Source organism: Anomalospiza imberbis, chromosome 9 (assembly GCF_031753505.1).
Source record: "Anomalospiza imberbis isolate Cuckoo-Finch-1a 21T00152 chromosome 9, ASM3175350v1, whole genome shotgun sequence".
In the NCBI taxonomy this organism is placed as follows: Eukaryota; Metazoa; Chordata; class Aves; order Passeriformes; family Viduidae; genus Anomalospiza; species Anomalospiza imberbis.
This window is the reverse complement of record NC_089689.1, coordinates 3,537,579-3,552,167: the sequence shown is the minus strand read 5'-3', so window position 1 is coordinate 3,552,167 and position 14,589 is coordinate 3,537,579. Positions and strand designations below refer to the sequence as shown.

At 59.0% G+C, this 14,589-nt stretch overlaps 1 protein-coding gene across 1 annotated transcript; it reads left to right on the top strand.

The window, feature by feature from the left end:
* Nucleotides 1–1,751: 1,751 nt before the first annotated feature.
* LHX4 (LIM homeobox 4) lies at nucleotides 1,752–12,140 on the top strand. Its single transcript, XM_068199156.1, has 6 exons — nucleotides 1,752–1,842; nucleotides 7,109–7,280; nucleotides 10,253–10,455; nucleotides 10,636–10,790; nucleotides 11,449–11,620; nucleotides 11,711–12,140. The coding sequence occupies exons 1-6, from the start codon at nucleotides 1,767–1,769 to the stop codon at nucleotides 12,106–12,108; spliced, it is 1,176 nt and encodes a 391-aa protein (XP_068055257.1). The 5' UTR covers nucleotides 1,752–1,766; the 3' UTR covers nucleotides 12,109–12,140.
* The last annotated feature ends 2,449 nt before the right edge of the window (nucleotides 12,141–14,589 follow it).

The window sequence follows — 14,589 nt, the reverse complement described above, 5'->3', positions numbered from 1 at the left end:
AATAATTAGGGAAATAGGTTGGAAATGCAAAGCAGCAGGACAGGGCGACCATGGGGCAGTGTCCGTCTGTCCGTCTGTCCGCGCGTCCGGCTAAACTTCTCCCGTAAATCTGCCTTAGGGACCTGCCTTTCTGCGTGTTGGGAGCCACGCTCTGGCTGGCTGGGGACTGGGGGGGCACGGTGGCCCTGCCCCAAGGGGCTGCGGAGCGCAGGTGGCCGGGGGCGACGGGGGTCTGGCGGTGCTTAATGCACTTAAGAGCTGCAGCGTGATTTAGGGGACGGGACGGCATGGGATGGGAGGGGCTGGGATTCACCTCCCGGTGATGGGAAGCAGATTTTGGCGTTCAGTGAACTGCAGGGTTGAGCTCACTCCTGTATGAGTGCACACCGGTCTCAGCACAGAGCTGCCATATGAGGAGGACGGGGCTTTGCTGGTAAAAATGGAGCTTTGAGGGGGTCAAACCCCAGCATCTCATAGAAAAACTTCAATTTTTTCCTGAGGAACCATCAGTCTTAATACATCTTTTAGGCTTTATTACTTTTATTTTTAAGCATTTTTTTCCAGTTGCTGGCTTGTCCCATCTGCACATTTCCTGACGGAGCAGGGTTTCGGGTTTTTTCAGGTGGGAAAATCCTCTTCCTAACAGTGTGGAAACGAAGGCTTGGCATGGGAACACCATGCCTGAACTGAGGGTGGCCATGCTCTTGGCTGGGTGAGCATCCTCCCTCACCTGCCAGAAGCTGCCGTGTGCCACCTCGGGAGCCTCGCCCTGCTCTCTGAGCGGAGCGGGATGGCCCAGCACATCGGGGCTGTTTGGTACCAGTGTCCCCGAGCTGGTGACACGGCGGGCACCGGGAAGGGTGATGCTGGGGGCACCCACCCTAACTTCAGCTCCATTTCGGTGAGTTTCCTTGCTCAGCCCTTGGCTGCCAGGTACAGCCACACCAGCGGCGGGGGCTGCGTTCTCTCAGGGTTTTCCCTCAGCAGAGCCCCACGGGGATCCTCATGGAGGCCGTCGCCACACCGAGCCCTTCGCCCTGTGACTTCGGCGGTGCCACCCTTGTGCCACCAGGGCCAGCGGGCTGTCAGGCTGGGCGCGCTCTGTCCATGGCCAGGTGTGTCCCTGGGGAGGCACCACTGGGATGGCCCCAGGGATGTGGTGCAGCGCCCCGTGGAAGCAGAGCGTGCCACGGCGGGGTGACAGCCGCTGGGCAATAGCTCGTGTTGGGGCGGGATGTGCCGCTGTCCTCGGGAGCCGGGGAAGCGGCCCTTGGCTAAGCCTCCATTCCCAGCGGCAGGAGGGACAGGGCTGGGGCTGTGCCCGAAGCCAGCGCCTTCCATGGAGCGGGAGAAGGTCCCCGAGCCCCGAGAGCGGAGCCCGCCCGCGGCCTTGGGCTCGTCCCTGTCCCCAGAGGCCCCGCCGGCCCGGCCCCGCCCCTTCCCCGCAGGCCCCGCCCCCGCCGCACAAGCCCCGCCTTCCCGCCCCAGGTCCCGCCCCCAGCGGCGCGGAGCGGGCGCTGATTGGCTGCGGGGGGCCCGCCCCGCCCCCGCCCCCCTGCGGGCGGTGACGTCAGGCGCGCTCCCCGCAGGGGAATGAATGGGAGGCGGGCGGCACCGGCGGGCACCGGCACCGGGACACGGCACCGGGACACGGCACCGGGACACGGCACCGGGACACGGCACCTCCCGCCGCCGGGCTCCGCCGGCCCGGCCCGCGGCTCTCCCGCCCCTCTTCTCTCCCCTCCGCCGCCCCCCGGGCCAATAAAATGATGCAAAGCTCTGCGCTCGCTGCCGAAGGGGCTGTCAAGGGGCTTCCCGAGATCCTCGGTGTGCCGGTGCAACGTAAGGACGCTTTTCTTTTCTCCCTCCTTCGCTCCCTGCCGCAAAGGCGGCCCCGGGCCGGCGGGGCAGCGCCCTGCGGGTGGGCAGGTGCCTCCGCTCCCGTTCGCTCCCGGTTCTGCACTTTCCGTTTATTTTCCCCAGCGTGTAGCGCCGTGCACGGGCGAGGAAATGCGGAGGGTGCGGAAGGGAGAGCGGTGCCCCGGGGCGGGCGGGCAGCGGAGCGATGCGGGCCCGGCCCCGACGGGGAGGACGGCGCGGCTCCGGCTGTGCGTGTGTGAGCGTGAATTCGAGTGCGTGAGTGTGAGTGTGAGTATGTGAGTGTGAGTATGTGAGTGTGAGTGTGAGTACGGCCCCGGCCCCCGCCCGGCCCCGCGCATCGCCGACCCGCAGCGCACGACACCGCGCTTCTACCGTTGATCGCGACAGGCGGCGAGCGGCGGCGGTGGGAAGGGGCCCAGGGCCGTGCGTGCGCGGTACCGGGATGGCGAGCCCGGCTGGGCGCCGCGCGGCCCCCGGAGCGATGCCGCCGCACCCGCGTCTATCCAAAAATGACGTGCGCGTCTGTATGGGTGTCTGTAGCCCTGCAGCTACAGGTAGCGCGTCCGTGGGGGTGCGCGCACGGGGGGATGCAGCCCGCTGGGGATGGTGCACCCCGAGGGGCGATGCTGGACCCGAGCCGTGAGTGAGCCACAGGGGCTGTCAGCCCCTGACAGGGCCGAGCCCCGCGCGGGGCCATCCCGTGGGCACTGCGGATGCCTCCCATGGATGGTGGGGGACGGCCGTGCCCCGGCGCGCCCTGGGCTGCGCGGGCGGGCGGGGGGGCCTCCGCGGGCGGCCACCTGCGCGGGTGTTGCTGCTGTTGTTATTATCGTTGTTGTTTTTATTATTATTATTTCTTCCCGTTTGCAAACCGTTCCCGAGACCGGGGCGTCGCCGCGCTCCCGGAATGGGGGACCCCACCGGGGCCAAGAGGGCGATGCTCGGGCCCCCCCCCCCCCCCCCACAGCGGCGCCGAGAAAGTTGAGGGGAGGGACCTCGGGCGGCGGTGGAGGAGGGGCGAGACGGGCCCGAGGTGCGGGACAGCCCGCCCGGGGTCCGGCCGCACGTCGGGGGATACGGGGGGGCACGGGGGTGTCCTCTCCGGGACAGGTTTCCCGCACCTCCGGCCGCTGCCCCGCGGAGCCCCCGCGCCGTTCCGTGCCCCGCACGGGGCCCCGGCCCCCCGGGCGCCTGGAATTCGTTTTCCCTGGGTTTTTCGGTGGTGCCTCTTTCCCGCGGCTCTTCGGGGGACCTGTCGCCGTTATCCCCCGGTTCGGTCCCTTTGCCGAGCTGCGGGAGGGTTGAACAGGAGGGCCCGTTTAACCAATTTCACCGCAGCAGAGGGGAAGAAAAATCGCGGTCAGGAGCACAGAGCCGGTGCAGGGACAGGGACGGGGACACGCAGGGTCTGTCCCACCACCGTATCCCGAGTCACGCCGCCGGTTCCGGGTCGCTGGGTCACTTCTATGGCCTCGGAATCCCTTGATTTAGGAAAAAAAGTGAGGTGCCCAAACTACCGTGGAGCAGCATTGCCCCAGAATAGCTCCCTGATCTGGCCCTCCTCGGGGCCACCAAACTCCCTTGCCCATGGCATTGTCATTCCTGTACTGACTGATGGATATCAAGAATTAACAGGAAATACTCAAACGAGATATTATTATCATTATTATTATTATTACTACTACTACTACTACAACTACAACTACAACTACTATTACTACAAATATTGCTATTATATCTCTATTAATATTTTTATTAATAATAATAATTATTATACTTATTTATGTGCAAAAAAAAAAAAAAGGCAGAAAGAAAATAGATGAGGCTGGGCTGCTGGAAATCATCCTTCTGTGGTTTCCCCGCTGCCCCAGCCTGAGCCCTGCGGCCGCTGCCAGCTCCCAGCCACCTGCTTCCATGTCGTGATAGATCTGGGGTCTGAGCCTGCCTCAGTGACAAAAAACGCAGCCCCCTTCGAGCCAAAGGAAATTGTCCCTGGGCAGGGAACCCCTTCCCAAGAAGGAGCCAGGGTCTCCCCCCAGTCCCCAGCAGCACTTCGGTATTTCATCGTGTGTGAAAGGAAAATCCGTGACATTTTAATTTTTAATCACTATTAAATCATAGTTTTTCCTCTCCCTTTAGCCACCGACCTCGTTATTTTAGCAGCGGCTGTGTCCTACAGCATGTTTTTCTGCAGGATTTTGGGGAGCAGAGCAGCCTCTCCCCCCCACCACCCGCCCCCCCGACATGCCTTGCTTAGCCTTGCAGACGAGACTGTTAAAAATAAAATTCCGAATATTATTTATGAATATTGTTTTGCAAATCTCACCGGAGTCAAAACTTGTGCCAAAGCCTGCGGGAACAGTGCCCGGCTGCCGGCAGGCTCTGGCCAAGGGGCTGGAGCTGGGGGAGTGATTAATCGCCGCCGAGAAAGTCGCTTGCCCGCAGCAGAGAAATGAATTGGAAGGTTTCTGCATGTGAGGGAATGAGGTTTCCTCCCCGCAGCAAGACTTTTGAAGGAATCCCCGGACCGGTGCTTTCCTTGGGCTCGGTGCAGGCTCCGGTACCGGCGGCCCGGGCCGCCTTTGTGTTCCGCTTTCCCCCCCGCACTCCCGGACAGCCATTCCGCAGCATCCGCGGGCTCCATCCCTTCCCCGAGCAGGAGCCGGACGCAGCCCCAGAGCCGGGGGTGTTTGTGCCCCGCGGTGCCCGGCGGCGAGCGCATCCCCCCCGCATCAGCCCCCGCTCCCTTTCAGAGGGGCTTTTGCGGGCTCAGGGATTACTGAGGCCACCGGCCAGTTTGTTTCGTTTCAATCGATATTTCTTTAATTTTTCCCGTCGGGGAGAGAGGCGGGGAGGGGGGAATGGGAAGATGGACCCGCCGCTAATAAATCACGGTAGCGGCGGGGGCCAGGCCATCGCTCGGGTCCCCGTGCGTGGGAGGGTCCGCGGGGAGGCGGGGGATTGCGGATCTGCCCACGGCCTTGAATGGGATACGGCCAAATCCCGCCCGGGGTGCTCATGTGCGGTCCCCTGCCGGGCACATCACCCCGGGGCGGGGGGGACCCCCAAACTTCCCCCCGCCCCCGGGGAGAGGTTGGCACCGAGGCCGCTGCATCGCCGGGGTGGTCCCCGGGCGGAGAGGGGTGACCCGCGGCTGTGTCCCCCCCGAGGACCATCCAAGCCACCGTGTGCGCACAAACACGGAATGCTGGTGGGCAAAGACAGCCCGGGAGCGCCTCGTTCCTGACGTACCAGTTGTACCCATTAACTTTATTCCTGTTCTATAAAATAATTCAGGTAAAACGAGCGCAATAAAAGCGAGGCAGGGAGGCAGCTGCCTCTGTGGCAAAGCACAAAGCAGGGTGCAGGGCTTGAATTTGAGATATTTTCTCTCTGCAAACCAGAGGGACATCTCATGGTTCCCCTGGCAGTTCCCCCTTTTGTTATTGTTGATATTATTATTTTTATTATTATTTTCATCCCCGTGTGTGCGCACAGGCATCATTGCACACACAGGCACCTTTGCGTGGGGTTGGTGCCGTGCATCTACAGCGAAATTGGAAGGAAAATCGGTCTTCTCTTAAAATAAATTAGTTTTCATTGGAAATTTGAAGGGAGGTATCGTATTCTCGGCTGCAGTTGTTTGCTTGTTGAAATTGAGCTGCGTCGCTGCTTTTAGGAAGGGGAAAGCTCTTTGTTGGCTTGTGAGGGTGCAGGAGGGTGCATGTAAATACACGCGTGTTTACATAAATAATCATTTCGACACAAAACGTGTTTCCTGAAGATGCACACGCGTTTATGAAACGGCCGAGAAGGATTTCCTGGGGCCGGTGCTGCGCTGGTGCCACCGCCGGTGCCAGCGGCGTTCGCGCTGCTCTCAAACGCGTTTAACAAACCCAGCGTGGAAAACGTGGCTGGTGCCGCGGTGCTGGAGAGGGGAGAGCGAAGCGTCCAGGTGTTCCCAAAACAAGAAGGGATAGAGGCACCTCTGGAAGCCGTAGAACTATTGTTTTTTAGTTTATTGTGCGGTTAGTGAGGCAGAGGCTTGAGCGGCAGCAGTAGCCGCGGTCTGAGGGGCGCTGGGAGGGGACGTGTCCACCCTGGGCTGGTGGAACCAGCTGCCTTCACCAGAGGTACGTGGCAGGACCCCAAAGCATCTTGAAATAATGTTGTTTGAGGCTGTAACAATACGAGATTTTCCTGTGCTCTTTTCCTCCTTCCCCTTCCTCTTTCTTTCCTCCTTTGCCTGTTCGTTCCTCTTCCCCCTCCCTTCTTTTCTCTTTCCCCTCTTTTTCTTCCTTTCCTTCTTCTTTCTTTCCCTTTCTCCCCTCTTTTGATTCCCTTCCCCTTTCTCTTCCTGTACCCCCTTTTCCTTTTTTTCTTTTCCTCCCTTGTACCATTCCTTTCCTCTCTTCTCTCACTTTTTTTGTTTCTCCTCTTTTTGCCTTTTTTTTTTTGTTTCTGCTTTATTTTCTCATTTTTCCTGTTTTGTTTTAGAATATTTCCTTCCTTTTCCTTTTAAAAAAATTTCCTTCTTGTGATTTTTTTCCTTCTTAAATATTTTTCCTTTAAAAAGTCTTTTCCCTTTTTTATCTTCCTCGCTTTTTATCTATTTCTTATATTTTTTCCTTTTTAAAAAACTTTTTCATTCTATACCTTTTTCCTTTTTAAAAAAATATTTCCCCTTTTTCATAATTTTCCCTTTTCTTAATATTTTCCTTTTTTGTATTTTAATACACTTTTTCCTTTTTAAAATCTTTCTTCCTTTTTGAATTTTTCCCTTTTTTACCCCCCTTGCTGTTTTGTTTGTTTGTTTTAATATTTTTTTTTCTTTTAAAATCTTTTTTCTTTTTTTTTTTCCCCCCCAAATCCATCCACTTCCCTATGTGTGAGTCAGCGGGGGTCAACAAGCGGTGTCCCTGCTTGGTGGTTGTGCCATTCCAGAGGGAAGGAGAGGCAGGCAGGGAAAACGCGTGGCAGAGAGGGAAACACGGCCTGAAAAACGGGGTGCAGGAAGGGAAAGCACCGCGCGTGTGTTTGTCCGAGTGCAGCCGTGCCTTGGCTGTCCCGGCGGCTTTTGGCCGAGGTTTGCAGAGGGAGACGTGCCGGGACACCGCGGGTGGCATCTCCAAAAACCGCAGCGCGCGGCCGGGCAGGGTTTTGGGAGCCCCGAGGGGGTTGCGGTGGCTGACGCTGCTCTTCTGTCCATCCTCTCCCCGCCGGGCAGAGATCCCCCAGTGCGCCGGCTGCAACCAGCACATCCTGGACAAGTTCATCCTCAAGGTGCTGGACCGGCACTGGCACAGCTCCTGCCTCAAGTGCGCCGACTGCCAGATGCAGCTGGCCGACCGCTGCTTCTCCCGGGCCGGCAGCGTCTACTGCAAGGAGGATTTCTTCAAGTGAGTACCCCCCAAAGCAGCGCCTCCCTGCCCCCGGAGCGAGCACACAGCCGAATTTTAAAGCGTAATTTCTCCAAAATCTTCCTACGGCTTCTTTTTATTGTTGTTGTTGTGGAAATAAAGGGGGTGTCGGTGCTTTGCAGCCGCTGCCAAGTGGATGCTGCCTGTTGGGATTTAACCACGGGAAAGCCCCACATCTCCCCGGTGCTCCTGTCCCTCCCCCGTGCTGGTGGCCAGGTCCCCGGGGTGACATCCTGCGGCCCCGGCTCCGCGCGGAGCTAGAGGGCAGGAGAAACCCGCGCAAGGCACCCACAGCCTCTTCCTCCCGAGTGCCTCCCTCGCCTCCTCGGGATTTACTGATGCTGTTTCTCTCCCTTCACCTTTTACCTCTTCCTTTTTTTTTTTTTTTTAATTCTTTTTTGCTCCCATTAGTGTGGAAACCTCATTTGAATGCCTTGGCAGCTGCCTCTGAGCTGTGCGATGCCCCAGCCTTGGCATTTCCCTGCTCCCACGAGACAGGACAACCCCATTAAAAATGGACTTTGCCTTTAGGATGCTCTGGTCCCTGGCTACCGGTGAAATTTGTGAGTTTTCCCAAGGGACAGAGAAGGTTTTTTTGCTGGGACTGAATACCATGAAGCAGAGGGGTTGGATCCTGGCCGAGGGATGCCTTTCACTGCTTGGATGCAGCAGCTGCTGCCCCTCGGGACTAAAGCCACCTCCTCGTGCCATCATCTCCCACTCCGGACCAGCCACACGGGCTGTCCCCACCACCCCTCACCACAATCCTAAAGCCATTACCATTAGTCCCTAGACAGGACTTCCCTGCCTTCCCATCCCCAGGCTCTCCTAGATCCTCATCAGGCATCAGGACCAAAGATGCAGCTCGGATTTCTCCTTCCCGGAGACGGTCAAAGCGGCCACTCCAGCCTGGGTAATAACACTTCACTTCTGATATTTTCCAGCCTATTAATCTCCGAGTCATTTAAATAGTCGCCCAAAAGGTGCGGGCAATCAATGTTAATTGGAGTTGAAAGATCAGCGACTTTCTCAGATGAGGTCCTGCCTGGATTATTTGGTGCCAATCAATAGCAGCTCGGCGCTCGCACCTCACCTTTCCTTAACCGCTCATTGATCTCGGGGTAGGGAGCCTGCAGGGGACGTGAGGATTTCAGCCCAACTTCAGAGGCACTTGGCAGTGCAGGAGCTGCTTTGGAAAGGATCAGATCGATTTCTGATTTTTTTTTTGTCTTTTTTTTTCCTTCCCCCGAATTGCCGTTCTTGGTCCTTGGCTCTGTCCTGAGTCCTGTGTCCTCAGATGATGTGGAAGCACCCCGGGGTGTCGGGACGGTTGTTAAAATGGCTTTCACAGTGACCTGTGAGAGGGGGTGAATGGGCAGTGGATGGGGGCTGCAGAGTGGGCACCAGCTCAGCCTTGAGAACAGAAAAGCATCCTCTGCTTATCCTATCCCTCTCTCATGCCTGCCTTCCTCCTTCCCTCCATTCCCACCCTCCTTCCTCCTCCCCTCCATTCCCACCCTCCCTGCATCCCTCCCTTTATCCTCCATTCTATCATTCCTTCTTCCCTCCCTCCTTCCCTCTCTCTTGTCCATCTCCTCTTCACCCCTCTCCCACTTTCTCCCTTCCTCTCCCACCTTCCCTCCCATCTGACTCCAGGAGAGCTGAGGTCTCCCCAGCAGATGTCCAGGGACTCTCCCTTTAGGATACAAGTCCAGAAAATGAGACAAACCAGGTTTTCCCTTCTCACTTTCTGCTTCCAACACCCCAGAATCATGCTGGCACCAGTCATGCCCAGTACCTGCCACCCATCCCTGGGTGACAGCTGCGTGGCTCAGGGACAGTCTCAGAGACCCAGTTTGGTGGCTGTGCCCTGGATTTCCGGAGGGGATGAGCGGTCATGGAGCTTGAGGGTGACTTTGCACGACTGGGGGATGTTCAGGCCTCAGGGGACAGCCAGAGGTGCCTGGAGTGGCTGCACACCCTGGGCACTCGAATGTCACTGCCTGTCCCCGCAGCCTGGGGGCTGGGGCCAAAGGGATTGGGTGTTCCTGTGCTGCCTCCTTCAAAGCAGACACGGGCAGATTAATTCTGACAGCTTTGTCACCTGGGCTGCTGCAGCACCAGGATGGCTCTGTGGTGCTCTGGGGTGTGTAGGGCTGCTCTGGGGAGTGGGGGAGACCTCGCAGAGCCCTGTGGTGCCAGTGGGAGGTGGGGATCTGCCCCAGCTCAGTCCCACAACATCTGTTACCAAAAACACCGGTGGAACATCCACTTACTTTTGGCTTCCTCCTCATGGCACCTGTCACCCTTAATTCAGTGAATTCTCCTCTTGCACGCTTTCTGCACCATACTTGCACGCTCCTTTCGCATTTACTGCATGAATCTTCCACTCTCCCCGCAGCGTTCTTGTACCATCCTTGCACATTTCTTTCACGCTGCTCCCACACTCCTTGCACCATGCTCCTTCCACACTTCTTTTCCCATTTTCACCCCCACCTTGCATGCTGCTGCCACACTTCTCCCGTGTCCCTTGCACACTCCCTGCAGCCGTGCTGGCAGCTTTGCTCGTGCCCCACACCAGCCCACCCCACGCCCCTGTCAGGCCATCGTTATGGTGTAAGAGCCCCATCATTCTGCATTAATCTGGGATTCATCATGCCAGCGGGGCGGCGTAATTAATTTATTTGGTATTAATGTGGATGAAATATGTACTGTCCTTGCAGGGGAAAAATCAGGCAGCCTATAAGCATTAGTTAAAAGAATCATTAAAATCAAACCTTCCTCGGCTCCATTAGGCCGGTCTCTCACTCTGAGGAAGATAAACCCCCGCCGTGTGAAGTGTCATGCATAATAAGGTTGATTGCTGGTTTAAACCCTGCCCCGTCTCCTGCCCCCCATCCCGGCAAACCCCACCTCGCCGGGGGGCTCAGGGTCGCCCGCTTCTCCCCCAGGCGTTTCGGGACCAAATGCACGGCGTGCCAGCAGGGCATCCCCCCAACCCAGGTGGTCCGCAAAGCCCAGGACTTCGTGTACCACCTGCACTGCTTCGCCTGCATCATCTGCAGCCGGCAGCTGGCCACGGGCGACGAGTTCTACCTGATGGAGGACGGGCGGCTGGTCTGCAAGGAGGACTACGAGACTGCCAAGCAGAACGGTAGGCACCCCGAAGAGGCTGCGAGGGGCACGGCACGCTCGGGGGCGGCCGTGGCTCTGTACCCGCCGGGCTACCTGCGGGAAGGTGCCGCTGCGGGCTCTGGGGCAGCCGCTTTCGGGGAGATATTCCCCAGTGGCGTGTGCTGCTGCTCGGGGCTGGTACCGGCTCCTTCGCTTGCAGACGACTCCGAGGCGGGCGCGAAGCGGCCCCGGACCACGATCACGGCCAAGCAGCTGGAAACGCTGAAGAACGCCTACAAAAACTCCCCCAAGCCCGCCCGCCACGTGCGGGAGCAGCTCTCCTCCGAGACGGGGCTTGACATGAGGGTCGTGCAGGTGAGGCCGCGGGTGCCCCTCTGCACCCTGCCCCAAGAGAAGGGCGACGCAGGTGTCCCTCTGGGGGGCTGGGTTTTAGGGGATGCAGAGGTCACAGGGGGATTGGGGTGATGTGGGCGCCTGGAAGCTGGGCTGCAGGGATGATGGGCTGCTGGATTGCATGGGGGTGCGGGAGCTGGAGGGCAGGAGTGTTAGGGGTTTGCAGGGTTTAGGGATGCTGCATGCGGGTGTAGATGTTGTCATACCAGGGTGTTGGTGTGCCAGGGTGCTGGCATGCTGGGATGTAGGGGTGGGTGGCTGTAGGAGTGCTGGGATGGATGTAGGGGTGCTGGGACGGATGTAGGGGTGCTGGGACGGATTTAGGGGTGCTGGGATGGATATAGGGGTGCTGGGACGGATGTAGGGGTGCTGGGACGGATGTAGGGGTGCTGGGATGGATATAGGGGTGCTGGGACGGATGTAGAGGTGCTGGGACGGATGTAGGGGTGCTTGAATGGCCATAGGAGTGCTGGGATGTAAGGGGTGCCAGGATGCTGGAGCACTGGGTTTCATGGGTGCTGGGTTTCATGGGTGCTGGATTACAGGGGTGCTGCCATGCAGGACTGCCAGGGTGGCGGGGGTGTCCCGGTGCCACCGATGTCCCCATTGCCCGCTCCAGGTGTGGTTCCAGAACCGGCGGGCCAAGGAGAAGCGGCTGAAGAAGGACGCGGGGCGGCATCGCTGGGGGCAGTTCTACAAGAGCGTGAAGCGGAGCCGCGGGGGAGGGAAGCTGGAGAAGGAGAGCTCGGCCGAGGACTGCGGCGTCAGCGACAGCGAGCTCAGCTTCCGCGGTGAGCGCGGCGCCCGAGCGGGGCCGGGGGGCCGCGGGGCTGCCCCCGCCGCTGACCCCCCGCCTCCGCTCTCCCTCCTGTCCCCGGCAGAAGACCAGATCCTCTCCGAGCTCGGCCACAACAACAGGGTTTACGGCTCCGTGGGGGACGTGGCGGGCGGACAGTTGCTGAACGGCGGCTTCTCCGTGGAGGGCACGGGACAGACGTACCAGGACTTGCGGGACGGCAGCCCCTACGGCCTCCCGCAGTCGCCGTCCTCCATCTCGTCCCTGCCGGCCCACCCGCCCTTGCTCAACGGGCTGGACTACGCCGTGGACGGCAGCCTGGGGCTGGTGGCCCACGGGGCGCAGGGGGTGAGTCAGACGCTGCGGGCCATGGCCGGGGGGGGCCCCACCTCCGACATCTCCACGGGGAGCAGCGTCGGGTACCCAGACTTTCCCACCAGCCCGGCCTCCTGGCTGGACGACATGGATCACCCCCCTTTCTAAGCGCCGCTCGCCCCCCGCCCCGGCCCCCCGCGCTCCCCCGGCCCGCAAGCGCAGCACTGAGGGCACCCGCCGGCGGTTGACCTTTCCAGGAGATCCCATGGGAATTGGCCCTGGAGGGCTGGAGGGAGCGGGGACAGCACTGGCGGTGGCTGGGGTGGCTGTGCTCGGGCTGGGGGCACGGATGCCTTCGGGTGTAAGCACAAGAGAGGTGGCGGCGCACGGGACGCGCGGCGAGCACCCCGGCGCTGCGCTGGGGACGGCGGGGACCCGGGCGCGGCGGGGCCGGCGGGAGGGAAAGAAGAACAGTCAGGGGTGGCAGAGTCCATCCCGGCACCCGCGGCAGCCCCGCACCCCCTGCCGAGCACCGCTGCTATTCTCAAGAGTTATTTTTCCATATGGTGTTGAAACGCAGCCCGGCGCTGCCCGGAGCCTCCGCAGAAAGAGAAGTCTATATTGTAGAAGGGTTTATTTTGCCGGGGACACGTCCGGGCAGGGCCATTGCCCCGCTGCCCAGGGGTGATCCTGCCTGCTCCTGGCCTAGAGGCCGTGATTTATCCCTGGGCACGCAGGAGCGTCACTGCTTTGTACCATGGTCACGCGAGGGGAAGGAATTTTAAAGAATTGCCTCTAGCCCGGGATGCCCACTGGCCAAGCTGTGCCATGGCAGGGCCAGCCGGGATGCCTGGGGCTGGCACCTGCAGAGCAGCCACTGGAGGGCTGGGTGAGACGGGTGGGCAAAACGTTTGCTCTGAGGGCATTGCAAAAAAAATCCTCCCAAATAGGGGAACAGGAATTTCGTCAGCTGCAGAAGCACCTGCGTGGTGGGAAGGGGAGGCAATTGGGGTGTGAGGTGCTCCTGGTACAGGTCACCCTCCCTCCAGCCGTGGGTCTGATGGTACCAAAAGGTGAGTGCAGGCAGCCAGGAAGGATTCCGGCGGCTCTGGCACATCCCACAGGCCCCATGGGCTCTGCTCCTGGCCAGGCTCACTCAGCACTAGCCCTTGCTCAAAACCCACATGCCCATCTCCCCCAGCACAGCCACATCCCCTACCCTCAGACATTCAGCCCCATGGATAACATCCAGCTCCACACTCTCTGCCCAGGGTGCCCAGCTCTGCCCCAGCCCCACAGGGTTGCCATGGGGTCCCTGCCACCCTCTCTGTCTCTGGGGTGATGCTGATGATCCCAGGCTGCTCTTCAAGGGAGGGCTGGGGGTGGATCCAGTTTGTCAGCTCCTTCCAGAGGTGCGGAGGCTCCAGAAGCAGAGGGGAAAAAAAGAATTAAAAAAAAAAAAAAAAAGCCACATGAGAAAGCACATCACTGGTCTGTCCTTATCCTTCCTTGCCCCCCCAGCTGGGTGCCCTGGTGCTGCAGGAGCTGCCCCAGCTGCACCCACGTGCCTCCCCCCTCCCCAGCCTTGGGTGCTGCTTCGTGCCAAGCTCCCGGCCTTGCCGGCCCTGGTGGAGAGGGGGACGGGGCAGAGCTGTGCCTGCTGCTCCCCATCCCCCTTCGACAAGGCCAAATGCCTCCTCCCCTCGCTGTGTAAATTTTGTACAGTTCCAGAAAGTAAGAGTCTTGTTTCCTGGGGGAAAAAAAAGGAAAAAAAAAAACCCAACAAAAAGAAGAATAATAAAAAATTTTAAAGAATAAAACCTTATTTATTGCCATGTCTTGGGGAGAAATGACCCCCTCAAATTGCCCCCGGATTCGGGCCCAGGGCGTTGCTTTTGTACCCTGCCTCTAGTGTGTTGGCATGAGATGTGTACAGTCACCCCCTCGCCGTGAGGGAAAGCGATGGCAAATAAACTCGGGATGCTTTTTAGCAGCTGCTGTCTTTGGGATTTTCTTCCTTTGGGAGGGCAGCGCTCACCACTGGCATTGCCTGCTCTGGCACCGTTGGCTGTTTGGGGTCAGGGTCGCCAGGGTCGAGTCTGGATGGTGGCACTGACATCCCTGGGTGATGGAACAAGTGTCACTGGTCATCGTGCCCTGGCTTTTTGCTGGCACAGAGAGGTTTGGGGTGGGAATCTCCATGGCTGCCCAAAGTGGCACAGCTTTCCTGCCACCACGCAGCAGTGACAGTGCCTGGCTGTGCCACCACAGTGCTTGGTAGGCACAGGTGAGATGGAAGGGCCATGCCAGGCAGGAGGCATGGAGGGGTCCAAGCCCCTCCATGGGCACCAGTGTGTTGGCTTTCTATATTTTAATCATTTTAACATTTAATGCTTCTCAATTAAAGTGATTTCCTGGAGTAGATGCCAAGCTTAGGGCGAATGCACATTAACCACTTTCTGTATCGGTAGTTAAAGGCACCAAGGGATTTAACAGCAATCTGCAAGGCTGCTGGGGAAAGGTTTGGCTGAATAAAGCAGATTATAAACAATAATATATGTCTTTCTCTCCTCCCCCCCCACTCCCACCCGCGCTTTCTTTTTTTTTTGGAAAGGCTCCAACCTCACAAACAGACCTAAAGTGCTATAA